Source organism: Myotis myotis, unplaced genomic scaffold, assembly GCF_014108235.1.
Source record: "Myotis myotis isolate mMyoMyo1 unplaced genomic scaffold, mMyoMyo1.p scaffold_m19_p_3, whole genome shotgun sequence".
Taxonomy (NCBI): domain Eukaryota; kingdom Metazoa; phylum Chordata; class Mammalia; order Chiroptera; family Vespertilionidae; genus Myotis; species Myotis myotis.
Genome location: NW_023416335.1, coordinates 56,209,795 through 56,224,984, shown reverse-complemented (window position 1 = coordinate 56,224,984; position 15,190 = coordinate 56,209,795). Strand labels below are relative to the sequence as shown.

Sequence of the window (15,190 nt, the reverse complement as noted above, 5' to 3'; positions counted from 1 at the left end):
TCTACTAAAGGTATAAGCAAATTCAAAGACTTTCCAATTGAGAATATATTATACATTTGCCCAATATTCCACAAAATTTAAGATCTACTCCCTCAGAATTTAGACAGCTCAGTGATTTGAGTGATAAATATGAGTAAAACCTCACAATTAAACCAAAGGAATCTTATCAGAGTATTATTAAAAGTATAAATGATGAAATTTTTAAAAATTCCTGAGCTGCCCTGAAATCTTTGTCTGTGAAAACCTTTTAAAAATAGAAGAAAACCCAAAGTGCATTGTTGAAGTAAAAATAAACAGGAGGTTCTTTATTCCAGCTATATGAGAGCCAGAGCTGCGGTTTTATCAAGAACAACAAACATCACCCCACTAATTCAGCAGCTGAAATAGCCTTGGTGGGGGGTCAGGCTGCACATGGGCTATAATTTAAAATAAAATAAGAAAACACTTTTACTATATCCTTGATGTTTGTTTTCCTTAGATGTATTAACTTTATATAGACTATAAAATATTTTGCATGTCAAGATTTTTTTAACCTATTTGTAAACAGGCACTCTTCCTTGCTACTCATTCTTTATATGTCTAAATAGCTTAACATGCACATCTCTTAAAATCAAATATGAAGAAAAAAATGAGGTGTTCACTAACATACCTGGTAACATGACAGTACCATCTTGTTCCAGTGTTTCAGGGCTTATTCTTATGGCTGTCATGCTGTGGTTATTCACATCTCTATACAATAAATAACCCTGATAACAACAAAAAATTTTGCTATATTATGTGTTAAATTTTTTTTTCATTACCAACTTAGCAGTAAAAGTAGTCATACAGTTGTGTATTATGGTTTTTTGAGATATAATAATACATCACTACTGATGTGTAAAATAGGGTAAAGATTAAAAATATAAGAACATGGGTAAACTTTAATAAGGAGAAATTGTATATCACTGGGTATCAATTAACCTGTTATATTCTCAGATACATTTATTAGACTCCAGAGGCCCAGTGCATGAATTCGTGTATGGGGGTGGGGAGAACCATGAGAGGTTGGCCAACTGGGGGAGGGACTGCGGGAGGTTGGCCAGCCAAGGGGGAGGGACCACGGGAGATTAGCTGTGAGAGCACACTGCCCACCAGGGGGCAGTTCCTGCATTGAGCGTCTGCCCCCTGATGGTCACTGCGCATCATAGCGACCATCTGTTCCAGTCGTTCAGTCATAATAGTTGCTTAGGCTTTTATATATATAGGTTCTGTACTGGACAGCACATTTTGGTCAAAATTATTATATCACTTGCTAAGTAAATAAGAGAAATGACCACTGTTAGTTTAACAAATATTTTAAGGAAAAATAACAGAAATATTTAAGTTAATATTTAAAAATAAATAAAGTAGTAGTTTTAGATAGTGATATGCCCCTGAACATATTTTTGTAATGATTATTTTCCATGGCATTATTTATTAGATAAAATATAGTAGTGGCAAATAAAAATTCGATGAGACATTTTAAACCAGGTTAAGTTTTAAGAGACAATTACTGAGAAACTGACATTTTAAATTTTAATTTCAAAATGCCCCCCAGTAGTTTGTATAGTAGGATTATTTTTCATTTAACAATAGTAATTTCTTTAATTTTCAAAATGCTTTTGAATATCTTTTACTATTTGATACTAACAACAAACAGTGAGCTAGGCAAGGGAAATCTTTATTCTCTATCTTCCACAAGGGACTTTGGCTTCACCTCTCAAGTAGGGATAGTATAGAAATCAACACTTCTGACCCCTCTGTGCATCGTTTATTTGCTTCTCTCTAGAGGAGGAAGAGTGATGTATCTGATCGTGGACACCCATTTGGCCATGTTAGTCAGGTGATAAGACAGCAGCATTAAGAAAGCAACATAGGCCCAGCTCTTTTTTCTCTTTGGTGATACTTTGCATGATCCTCTATGTAGGTAGCTATCTACTGGAGAGACCATACACTGTTCCCTGTAAGGTACTGGTTTAGATGAAGAATAAACGAGTTTATAGGAAGTTCTAACTTGGCCTCAGGTCACAGCTATATTCCTGTTGCAGATTTGGTAATGATAAAGGCAGTCTTTGATTTTTATCTAGAGGCTCACTTAAAAGAGAAGTCCAACAGAAGACATTTTATCCCCATTTCACAGCTAAATCACAGACAATCAAATAATTTAACTGAGTTGACCAAAGTCACATAGCTAGTAAGAAGCAGGGCAAAAACTAAAAGTAGGCATTTAATGAATTCTAAGCCAAGTTCTTTACACTATACCATGCCACTGTTACAGACATATTATTAAAAATATACCATGTCTATTTAAATAGAAGCGATATTATTTATTGATTAAACAAGTACAAACCACGTTTTTAAAAAATAAGAAAGAAAAGTTTTGTCAATATTCTCCTACCTGAGCATACCCTAACCAAGACTTTTTTTCTTTTCTGTTTCTGATGCGAGATGTAGAATTATATATATGGCCCTGCAAAATAACAAAAGTTAGTCTACCAATAGTTTCATCATTAATAACCAATAAAAAATAGATGAATGATATTTAACACATTTGTTTCCACTGTAATTTTTCAAAGAAATACTATTATATCAAAATTAGATGGTACTCTGAAAATGAAGCTAGAAACAAACAGAACACAAATCAGTGTGGATATAACTTGTTATGTTTAAGAACTATAAGAAATCACATTACCCTAACTGTTCCACTGTATCCAGAGCCTATTTTGTATAATCCATCCTTGCATAGCAGATAAAGAAAAAATCCATCATTCTGAAGTAGACACTGATCATCTTCATCAACAGATATTTCTTTTAATGGCCACCTGTGCATTAAAGCTGCTTTTTTAATGCCATTGCTAAACCAGTCCTGAATTTGAATTTTTCCCACCAACACTGCCTGCACACTTCTCTGTAGTGAATTTAGTATTGTTGGCACCTATACAAAAGAGAAGGAAAAAAAAACATAAAAAGACATTGTTAAATGTGGCAAACATAAAACAGACAAAATAAAGACACTTTAATCATGTATAATCATTTATAAGAAAATAAACTTGTTACAATTGCAGCAATAGAATAAAATACCTAGGAATAAATTTAATCAATGATGTTAAAGACCTGTAATCTGAAAACTATTAGACACTAATAAAAGAAATTAAAGACAACACAACAAATGGAAAAATATACTGTTTATAGATTAGAATTAATATTGTTAAAATGCCAATACTATCCAAGTAATCTACAGATTCAATGAAATCCCTATCAAAATACTAATGACATTTTTCACAGAAATAGAACAAATAGTCCTAAAATGTATATAGAGTCACAAAAGACCCTGAATAGCCAAAGCAATCTTGAGAAAGAAAAACAAAGCTAAAGATATCACATGTCCTGATTTCAAACTATACTGCAAAGCTATAGTAACCAAAACAGTATGATGCTGGCACAAAAACAGACACACGGATTAATGGAACAGATTAGAGAGCCCAGAAATAAACCCATGTTTACATGGTCAATAAATCTATGACAAAGGAAGCAAGAGACAATGGGGAAAAGTAAGTCTCTTCAATAAGTGTTGTTGGCAAAACTGAACAGACACATACAAAAACATAAAACAGGACCACTTCCTTACACCATATATAAAAATAAATTCAAAATGGATTAAAGACTAAAATATGCAACGTGAAACCAAAAAATTATTCTAAAAAAGCATAAGCAACAAACTCTTTGACATCATTCTTAGCAATATTTTTTTTGGATTTGTCTCCTATGGCAAGGAGAACAAAAGCAAAAAAAATAAACAAATGGGACTATATGGAACTAAAAAGCTTTGCATAGTGAAGAAAACCATCAACAAAATGAAAAGGCAACCTAGTAAATGAGAAAAGATATTTGCAAATGCTATATCAGATATCCAAAATATATAAAGAACCCATACAATTAAACAGAAAAAAAATCTGATAAAAAAAAAATAGCAGAGTACCTAAATAGATATTTTTCCAAAGAAGATATACAAATGACCAACAAATACATGAAAAGATGCTCAACATCACTAATCGTCAGGGAAATTAAAACCACAATGAGATATCACCTCACACCTGTGGGAATGACTGTCATCATAAAAACAATTAACAATAGTGTTGGCAAGGATATGGCAAAAAGGAAACCATTGTGCACTGTTAGTGAGAAAGTAAATTGGTACAGCCACTATGGAAAACAGTATAGAGGTGTTCCTCAAATATTTAAAAAAAGAACTAGCATACAATCCAGCAATCACACTTCTTGGTATTTATCCAAAGGAACTGAAGACACTAATTTGAAATGATATATGCACCCTAATATTCACTGCAGCGTTTTTTACAATAGCCAAGATATGGAAGCAACCTCAGTGCTCATCAACAGATGAATGGATAGAAAAGATGTAGTACATATAAACAATGGAATATTACTTAGCCATAAAAAAGAATGAAATCTTGTCACTTGCAATGAACCTAGAGTTTCATTCATACAACATATGAAAGTTTCCATTTTTACTTTTTGTTTCAGATAATTTCTATTGATGTCTACTATGAAAGATGATGCCCCTCCCCTTCCTAATCCTCAAAATTGAGCTACTTAACCAGTTAACTACCATGCATCCAAAATAGAAACCATCCCCACATGCCAAGATATTCTGAATTTAATTTTAAAAATCAATTTGCAATGAATATTATAAAAATAAATATATTACTCACAATTCGGGTGTTCTTGAATATTTTCAGCTGAAAATTCTCAGGAAAAATGATTTAAAGTTAGTCGAGGCTGCCACTTAGGGAAAAGATTTTTTTATTTTTTTTTTAATGGACGCATGTGGCGTGTGGGGAAGGTCCGCCGCTTGCGTCAATAGACGCTTATGGTGTACAATGGGTTAATAATTTCTGGTTAAATCAGTATACAGAGGTCACTTTATTATGAATGTGTAATCATATTCAAGAACTAAGTCAAATTATAAAACATATATTTCTCACATAATTTTTCTTTGTTTTGTCCAGTCAACAACTGACCCATTTTTGCATATGCTAAGTTATCTCTATAACTATCTTTAAGTGTTACCCATACTCCTCTCAATAAAGTAAAACATCATTTCCATTTTTCCCCTGCTTTAGTAGAGACTAAGGACAGTAGCAAACATAAAAGTAAATATTGTTGCATACCTAGCATGTTTGAATGCATCATTATCTTTCCCCAAACATGACCGATGATTGAGCTAGGGATGGTGAACATCATTTCCCCACCTCCCTCTCTTTAAAGGCGCTGTTCTGCTATTTTCTATGTCAGTGTTGCTTCTGAGAAGTGCAAGGCCATTCTGCTTGATCTTTTTGGTACACAACCTGTCTTTTTGCTTTCTGAAAGCTTTATCATCTCTTTATTACCACTGTTCTGATTTTGTAAAGGTATGTCTAGTGTGAGCCTTTTTCATTCATTGTATTAGGCACTCAGTGCATTTTTTTTTTTTTTGTCAATAAGAAATGTTTATATTTGTGGTGAATAAGTTTTCTTTGTAAATTTTCTGAGGTAATTTCTTCCTCTCTGCTGGATACCTAGATATTGGATTTCCTAGTTGGATCCTCTAATTTTATTTTATGTTACACATCTCTCCCCCTCTCTCCCACTCACCAATTCTCTCTCCTCTCCTCCCCGCTCTACCCACCCCTTTTCGCTGTCTCTCCTCCACACCTCCCTTCTCTTTCTCTTATTTTCTGAGGACCTCTTCAACCTGATCTTCTATATTACAACTATACTAAATGCTTTTCAATCTTCAACATTCCACTCTTATTCTTACCTCAATGCCATAGCACAGTGATACCAAGAATATTCTCTCCATACCCCCAACACTAACACCTCCTGCCTCTGGAGTGTCTCATTTTTAACTCATCATTTAAATCTCACCTCATATCCTGGTAAAAAAAAAACAAAAACAAAACACACACACACACACAGACACACACACACACATCACATGGATGCCTAATAAGCTCATGTGTTTATGTTCACTATACTTTTAAAATTTGGTATATGATATCAGAATGTTTGTTATTTTATTAAAATTTAAGAAGTATTTATACATTTTCAGTATATATTTATATTAAAATTTTTGCCAAACTCTTAAAGCACAGCAGCAGAACATATTTTGAAAAACACTGCATAGAGGAACTTCAAAATTAATTCAGGATAACCCTAGCTGGTTTGGCTCAGTGGATAGAGTGTTGACCTGCAAACTGAAGGGTCAAGGGTTCAGATTCTGATCAAGGGCACGTACCTCGTTTGTAGGTTTGATCTCTGGCCCTGGCCAGGGTGACTGTATGGGAGGCAACCGATGATGTGTCTCTCTCACATCGATGTTTCTCTCTCTGTCTCTCCCTGTCCCTTCCACTCTCTCTAAAAATTAATGGAAAAATATCCTCAGGTGAGGATTAACAACAACAAAAATGAAGGATCATAAAGAGGGAAAAGAGGATTTCAGGCAGGACAGAAAGAGGAAAAAGAGTAAGGATAGAAAATTAAAGTAAGGGCACAACTCATGTTTGATAAGGAGAGTTCCATATCACTGAGTAAGTCCCAGAAATGATCCATTATACTCCTTTTGCTATCTTTGGCCTGCTTAAAACAGGACGGAGGTAGCCTTTCCATGTGTTCTGGAGCTTATCCAAGGGGCCAGAGAAAAGTAGTAACTTCTTACTCAATTTCCAAAACCATCCAAAATAATTAAATCAACTTTACATATTAGGATGATATTTCCCACCACTAACAATGACAGAAAATTTATTCCATAAATATTAAAAGCTTAAAATGTATTATGCAAGTTAAAGTAGCTCAGAAACAAATCATGAAAAACTACAATCAACCGATCAAAAATATAGTAGAATAATACCATATCTTTTTCTTTAAACAGAGAAAAGATGTTTGGAAACTATGAAGAAATTCCATATTTGAAAATTTAGGGCAAGAGAGGTGGGAGAGGTTGGAGAGCATGATGCCGCAGAGAAAGATAAGGCTGTGGTGCTGACACAAAACTAAGCTCAAGATTTGCATTTTTGCCAAATTTCATTTATTACCTTTAATGCTACAGAGTTAAACACACATGTAGCTTAGCTTGAATATGATACATTACTTATATATCAACTTTGGACAGATCAAACTATTACACAGACTGAGAAAAATCAGGAACTCCTACTGATAGAAATCAAGATGAATTCAGCATCTTATCATTTTCAAAGCAGCTATAAATATGAAATACCTGAATAGTTTGGCAAGCATGGCTGCCATTGTTGGTGAGGATAGCAGAGATGGCCTGAAGTGTCCTTCCTGTTTCTCCCCAAGAAGCCACCAGACTAAAGAGGCAAGCACAGGAAAGTGCTGTCAGAGACTGTCCTGTGCTGTCATTCATGCCAGTACTTCGAACAGTGATTTCCAAAAGGAGCTGGAAGAGAGACTCTGTAGATAAAATAGAATTCAATTATATTCACTCAATGGACAGAACATTATATGCATATGTTTATTTATTTTTACCTTTGCCTCATTACAAAAAAAAATTTAAGGCAGCTTGAATACTTATTTTGCATTAGTTCCTTCTAGTTATCCTTTTTTCCAAAGAAGTTAGAAGATTTATATACAGAGGACCTTAGAAAACATTAGTTCAGTTCCTCATTTTTATCAATAAAGACATGGAATGTATCCAAGGTAATTTATAAGAAACTTTCCTTGAGGCATTCACATATGCCAGAAACATCCTATTAAGTAATAGACTATTTATTGCACTGATTTTACCTTTAAGGGAAAAATACGAGCTTCTTAAAATGTTAAGTGCACAGAAAATTATGTATTTATTTGCAAAACAACAGAATACATGAAATATGTGCTGTAATTTACTTTATTATAAAACCAGAGGCCCAGTGCATGAATTTGTGCACAGGTGGGGGGGGCCAGCTGGCCCAGCCCCAACCGGCGTGGATCAGGCTGGGCCTATCTGGAGGAGGAGACGGTGGGAGGTTGGCCAGCCGGCCCGCCCAGATTGGGGCCCAATCAGGGCTTGGCCAGCTGGGGGGAGGGGCCGTGGGCAATTAGCTGGTGGCCCTCGCCCCTGATTGGGGTGGGGAGGCTGATTGGGGGCAGGGCCAACCATGAGATGGGACTATGGGTAGTTGGCCAGCCAGCCCTGCCCCTGATCTGGGGCCAACTGGGGACAGAGCTCACTCAGGGGAGGGCCGCAGGCCAATCAGGGTGGTGAGAGCCCAATGGGGCGGGGCTGGTCAGGGGGAGGGGCCACAGGTGGTTGGCCAGCTAGGCCTGCCCCTGATTTGGGTATGGGGGCTGATCTGGGGTGGGGCTGGGCAGGGATAGGAGCTGTAGGAGGTTGGCCAGCTGGCCCCACTCCCTATGGGGGTGGGGGCCGGGTGATCAGGGGCGGGGCAGACTTGGGGGAGGGGCCACGGGAGGTTGGCTGGCCAGTCCCACCCCATCCAGCCGGTTTGCTGGCTGCAGTGGGCATCACAGCAACCAGTTGTTCTGGTCGTTACATCATTCTGGTCGCTGGCTTTTTATATATATAGACTACCTTTATTGCTAACATAGCAGTTCACACTTACAGAGGTGATGTGTAATTCATTTTATACCCTAGAAAAACCTCCAATCCAAAAAAACCGATGTCCTCCTCCTTTGATTAGTAATGAAAATGAAAGCACAGGGAGGTTAAAAGATTCTCCTAAATCATAAATCCATTTAGTGGCAAAGATGGAAAAATAACACATGAATGTTCCATGGCTATCAGAAGTCTCCACACAAAATTCCCTGAACAACTCTGCCCAAGATTTAATCAACAGACTTCTGGATACCTCTTCTCTAGAAGGGAAGGGGAATTTGAAAATCTTTAAAGAGTTACTACTCAGTCAGAAAAAGACAGAAAAACTGAGAAAGATAAAGAGAGGGAGAAGGAAAGGGGAAGGAAGAAGGAGAACGAGAAAAAGAGAATTAATGTATCACAATTCTCTTAAAATTATAAAGCCATTCAGTTTGTTTTTTGGGGGGGGTAAGGGGGGTTTTGCTAACTCATGGAAATCTAGGCTTCCTCTATTCCTCATCATCCATACCTAATCCTTAATTAAGTCCTGCCAATTTTGCTTCCTAATTAATTCCTCTACTTTTCTATCTCATTACTATCTTCCCAACTCATGCTATCTTCATCTCTTTTTAAAAAAAATATATTTTATTGATTTTTTACAGAGAGGAAGGGAGAGGGATAGAGTTAGAAACATCAATGAGAGAGAAACATCAATCAGCTGCCTCCTGCACACTCCCTACTGGGGATGTGCTCGCAACCAAGGTATATGCCCTTGACTGGAATCGAACCTGGGACCCTTTAGTCCGCAGGCTGATGCTCTATCCACTGAGCCAAACTGGTTAGGGCCTATCTTCATCTCTTAATCAGACTACTAAAAAGTATTCATAAATTTTAGCTCCTACCATTCACTTTTTCCTCTTTATAGCCAAAGAGAATTTTCAAACCAAAAATCTGGTTTTTCACTTAGTATCCATTCTCTTCTTTGTTAATTCCTTTTGCTCCTCTTCCTTCTTTCTAGTCTCCATACCTTTCTTCACTTGTGTTTCCTTTTTCCATCTAACCTTCCCCTTTGCCTTCCCTCCACCTTTCCCTCCAACTATCCTTCCTTTCCTCCATCCTTTCATCTATCTTTCTTTCCATCCTTTGTCCTTCCTTCCTTCTATTATTATCCTTCGGCCCATTAATCTTTTAATTATTCAGTAAATACTTGCTGAATTCTTCCTATACATCAGGAACTATTCAAGGTTAGCATAGTACATTGGCAAACAAGACAAAGAATGCTTCTGTCATCAAAATGTTAGATTCAAGTGAAAGGAAACAGTGTTAGTGAAATAAAATAATGTTTAAAAGCATAAGAAAATACAGGGTAATTTTCCATTCCTCCTAGAGCACTAATCAGACTCCTTTAACATGGCCTATCAAACTCCACATGATCTAGTCCCTGACTTTTTCCTCACCTCTGACAAAGCTGTCTCTCTTTTTAGTCATTTTCCTTCCTGTCTCAGAGCCTTCCCGCATGCTGTCCTTTCTGCCTAGAAACTTAGTTAATTGCTTCCTACTTACCCTTTAAATCTCAAATGCCACATCTTGAGGGAAGTCTGTTATAGACTCTAAGAATTCCCTCTGCTTTCTCCTATGCTACTCCACATTTGAAATCATATATGTGTCCAACTATCTGATGCTAAGTCCCATAACAGCAATAACAATGTCTGGATTGATTACCCTTGAATGATAGCTCTTAGCACAGAACATAGGAGGTGCTATTACATTTAAGTAACTACTTGAGAACATGTATTATAACCTTAAATTGAACAGAAGTACAGATATAAAGGAATATTTTTTTAACTATACAATTTGTAAACCAAAATCCATTTAAAAAAAAAAAAAAGAAACTTAGTGTATAATAATCATCAAGCTATTCCAATAGCAAAAGTGAAACATATACATACATTTCATGAAATATACCAAAATAGAAAAAAAGTATAACTAATGTGGTTATATTAGAGCAAAAGAAAAAAGCAGACAGATTTCAATATAAATTTAGTTTAAAAAAAACAAATTACTTACATCTTTGATCTAATGAAACAAAATAAAATATATGAAGTGATCATAAATCCTTCAAAAGAAAAATAAGTCAAAGTAGTAATCAGAAAGAAGCACTTAAAGGATAGAAGAGACTAGCAAATCAAATCCAGCAATGTAATTTTTTAAAATACAGGAGATAATGTAACAAGTAAAAATATTTCCTCAATAGATATTGTATCATCAAATGTCAATCCTAAATTTAAGTTATGAATTTAATTTAATACCAAAAATGGTTTTTCCTTTTAAATGAATCCTAAAATACATGTGGAAGAGTAAGTATTAAAGTATTTAAAAAAAAGGACAGAAGAGAGAACAAAGGTTAACAAGAAAATAAAGGCAAACAAATTAATCAGATGAAAGTTTTGATAGAAGATGATTAAGCTAAAGCACACATTATAATTTCAAAACTCAGTATTATGAACAAGATCCATTTTTAAAATAATAAACGAAAGGGAGTATTTAGGTATAGGCTGGATACAGAAAAAAGTATATAACAACTGATAAAAGACAACAGAATGGTAAATGGTCTAGGAGAAGAATGACTATCATGTTGTTCAAAGTAAGAAATAGGATATACAGGTGTTAGTGGATATTTTTAATATTTCAATTTGTTAATTGACAAACCATAGCTAAGAATAACTAGTAAAATATTCTTAAGTAAAATTAATCAATTAATCAATAAATTCTTCAGTAAAATGCCATGAAGTCAAATAGTGCATTACAACAGTAATACTTGTGCTACCATGTTAATAACCAACAAGCATGACAGCTTTTATTTGGTAGTAGCATTTAATAACATGGGGTGGGAAGCCGGGGGTGGTTGGGGATGGCTATTGTTTAAAAAATCCTCAGCTTGCTTTCATAGCCAGCATTCCCTTCCCCCACTAAAATAAAACAACAAACATCAATTAGAAAAACTAATCATCATATATGACCAAAAAAGAATAATCTGACATGTAATTAGGTTCATGAAGTTACTTCTCACATGTAGATCTAATGAAATCCAAACAGTCAAGTAAAGAAGAAGGATCAAACTCTAGTCCAGATCAGCAGTGTGATCCCCAGACTGGGAGTATTCGCATCAGCTAAAAACTATTCCAAATGCAAATTCTTGGGTCCTGCTCCAAATCTAGAAAACCAGAAAGTCCACAGATAGGGCCCATGTGACTGATACATGCTGATGCTTGAGATTTAAAAAAATGCAAACTCTTCAAAGGGATGGATAGCTTCAGAGAAAAGCAATTACCATTTTCAGAATTAGGTCTCCATCTCTATTTCTATTTCTTAAGAACTCCTAAGTCAATGGCATGTAAGCAAGTATTTATAGAATTCTAATACACTTTAAAAGAAAGCAAAGATTTTTATTTAATAGAAGTTGCTACTAATTTAGAAGCTTTATAACAAAACTATACTTTTACCTATTATGAATTTTTTTAAAAGCCCTTTGTTTAGAAACATATTGCGCTGTTTGGGTTGGTAGCATTTGTCCTGTTTTTCTTTTTAATTGTCCAGAGCAACATATAAAGTTAGAAAAAGTCAGTACTAGATATTTTGGCCAAAAGTTTAATAAGAATAATTTAAGTTAATAGCGACTATAAAGCTTGAGGATTACTTCTGGGTACCAAGGATTTATGTTTTGCTATTTATCATCAGAATAATAAAAATATGTCTGTCTGTACATGAACTGTGACTCTTGAACCATAACTATGGTAGAATATAGCAAAATACCTTAAAATTTATATCCCTGCTGTTTCAATACCATAATTAAACAAAGACTGCATTACAGGTTGCTGTATGTGCTTCAGGAGAAACTCTTTACATTAAAGACTTCAATGCCCCTGAGTTCTTACCTAGGACCTCTGGTGGCTCTGACTGGAGGCCTTCTGGCTGCTGACCCTGAAGCACGTTCAGCAGGGCTTGGAGACTCCTGAGACACAGGGATGGATGAGAAAATCGTGTCTCCTTGATCAGTTCAAAAACTTCACAAAGTCCCACCTCAATGATCTATTTAAGATGAAAAAAAAAAGAGTATACCTTATAACCAGACAGTTTAATAGGAACAGCTTACTTCCAAAGCAAATTATTAATGCTGCAATATTTTAAAAGCAAAAAGAAACACTTTTTTTTTTTTTTTAAAAAAGGAAGACCCAATATGTTTAATTTTAAGATTTAGGTTTAAAAAACCATTCAGTTACATGGATGGTTAAAAAATAGTGACACTGTTTAAAAAGCAATTTTAGAATGAAGCCATAATAAAATATCATGAAAACTGTTCGTAACAGTGAATTAAGTACTATAGAATGCATTCACTCAGAAAAAATAAACTATTAATTTACAAAGTTCATTTGGCTATACTCAAGCAAATCGGCATTCTTTTTGTTCATAATCATGTTAATTGCTACTTAGAGCCAGAAAAAAAAGTCAACAAAGCATACATGGTGAAAAGACAAAAGTAGGAGTTTTTCACCTTACCCTAACCTATTATGGCACAATTGTCATATTATTACTTATAGACAGTGCCCCTTCTTCTTTTAGGTTTTATCATGAAAAGAATTTTTTTAAAAAATATATTTTATTGATTTTTTACAGAGAGGAAGGGAGAGAGTTAGAAACATCAATGAGAGAGAAACATCGATCAGCTGCCTCCTGCACATCTCCTACTGGGGATGTGCCTGCAACCCAGGTACATGCCCTCGACCGGAATCGAACCTGGGACCTTTCAGTCCGCAAGCCGACGCTCTATCCACTGAGCCGCATCATGAAAAGAATTTAAAACTGCCTAGCTAAAGTATCACTACTACTTGTACTTTATCTTATTATTCCTTATCAAGATCTAGCCAAAGATAAATAAGGCAGTAACTAAAGAATTAGAAATGTGATGAACTGGTATAAGGAGGTAGCTTCAGACTGATATACCAATAGATAATGAAATTCCACTTCTCAGTTAATGCCAGATATATGATATTTTCAGGTGTTAAATTATTTGGAGAAGTAACATAAAAAGTTAAAGTAAGAACAATTAGTATAAATTTATCAAAGCATTAATACCATTAGATATAACAATAGAAGAGTATTCTCTCTACTGAGATGTGTGCATTAATTCATACATATTATATATATACATACATATATATATACACACATACATACATATATATATATATGTGCGCGCGTGCGCGCACACACACACACACACACACACACACACACTAGAGACTCAGTGCACAAAATTATAGTCCGGGAGCCCTCAGGGGTTGTCCTACTGACAGCTTAGCTGCAGCTGGCCTCTCTCTGCGGGAGGCAACTGGGCTGATCAAAAGAAGACACCACCCCCATCACCCCGCTGCTGCTGCCACTGCTGGCTGCTGCAGCCACCAAGCTATTTTCATCAACATGGACTCCAGTTCCTTCACCACGAAAAAATAACAACTTTCTTTAGGGATGGTCAATTTACATATTTATCTATTATTAGTATCGATCAGTGGTTGGCAAACTGCGGCTCGTGAGCCACATGCAGCTCTTTGGCCCCTTGAGTGTGGCCCTTCCACAAAATACCAACTTCTGCACACGGGCCATGAAATTTCAATTACACTGTACGTGCGCGCCCGCACATGGCATTTTGTGGAAGAGCCACACTCAAGGGGCCAAAGAGCCGCATGTGGCTTGTGAGCCGCAGTTTGCCAACCACTGGTATAGATGAACTTTGAAATTGCACTTTACACTTTTTTTTTTTTAAATATTTTTATTGATTTTAGAGGGAGAGGGGTATATATCAACATCGATCAGCTGCCTCCTGCACACCCCCTACTGGGGATTGAGCCCGAAACTGGGGCATATGACTTGACTGGGAATCTTTTGGTTCATGGGTTGATGCTCAACCACTGAGCAATAGCAGGTCAGGCCTGGTCTGTTTCTTTAGTAATAGGGTAACTGGTGAGAAGGCAAGCCACTGACTACAAACACTGGAGGCTTTTACAATGAAGTGGGGAGGCATCTAGTAGGAGCAGAAAGGACCCCATTTTCTCTGCTCCCAGACTCCTTCTACAGAAATGAGGGTGTGTGTGTGTGTATCTTAATTCTTATACACTCCTTCCACAAAAATTAAGCAAGTGCCCCCTTCTCTTGATTTCCTTCCTTTCTTACTAAATGGCCAGTTTGTCTAGAAATTTCATTGCTTCCTGCACTTCTTCCCTTTTCATCTCTTCTAGAAAAAAAAACACAGAGTGTGCTTATTTATGTTGAGGGTACGGATTTGAGCTGGGGACGGCTAATATTGTGCTACTCTGATATCCAGAGACCGATGGGTGGGACTGAGGCCAATGAGGCAGACAAGACAGTAGACTGAACAAGCTCTTTAGGCTCATCGCTGCCAGGCTGCAAGGAAAATCCAACAAGTTGCCTCTAGTTTGGGAAAAAGATTTATCCTCTGATGGGAGAGAAGGGTAGAATGACAAACCAGGACTTTGGTCATTAGGGGAAGGGACTTCTGGCCTC

General features: G+C 36.2%; 1 protein-coding gene across 9 annotated transcripts in view; it reads right to left on the bottom strand.

The window, feature by feature from the left end:
• The window catches only part of MYCBP2 (MYC binding protein 2), a 300,098-nt gene that overhangs the window by 218,855 nt on the left and 66,053 nt on the right, over positions 1–15,190 (bottom strand). For all 9 annotated transcript variants that reach the window (XM_036296929.1, XM_036296926.1, XM_036296920.1 and 6 more), the window contains exons 4-8: positions 12,547–12,700; positions 7,292–7,488; positions 2,711–2,953; positions 2,417–2,488; positions 650–746 (exon numbers count right to left, since the gene is read on the bottom strand). In XM_036296929.1, coding sequence (XP_036152822.1) covers positions 650–746; positions 2,417–2,488; positions 2,711–2,953; positions 7,292–7,488; positions 12,547–12,700 — 763 coding nt within the window. The remainder of the gene's footprint in view (positions 1–649; positions 747–2,416; positions 2,489–2,710; positions 2,954–7,291; positions 7,489–12,546; positions 12,701–15,190) is intronic.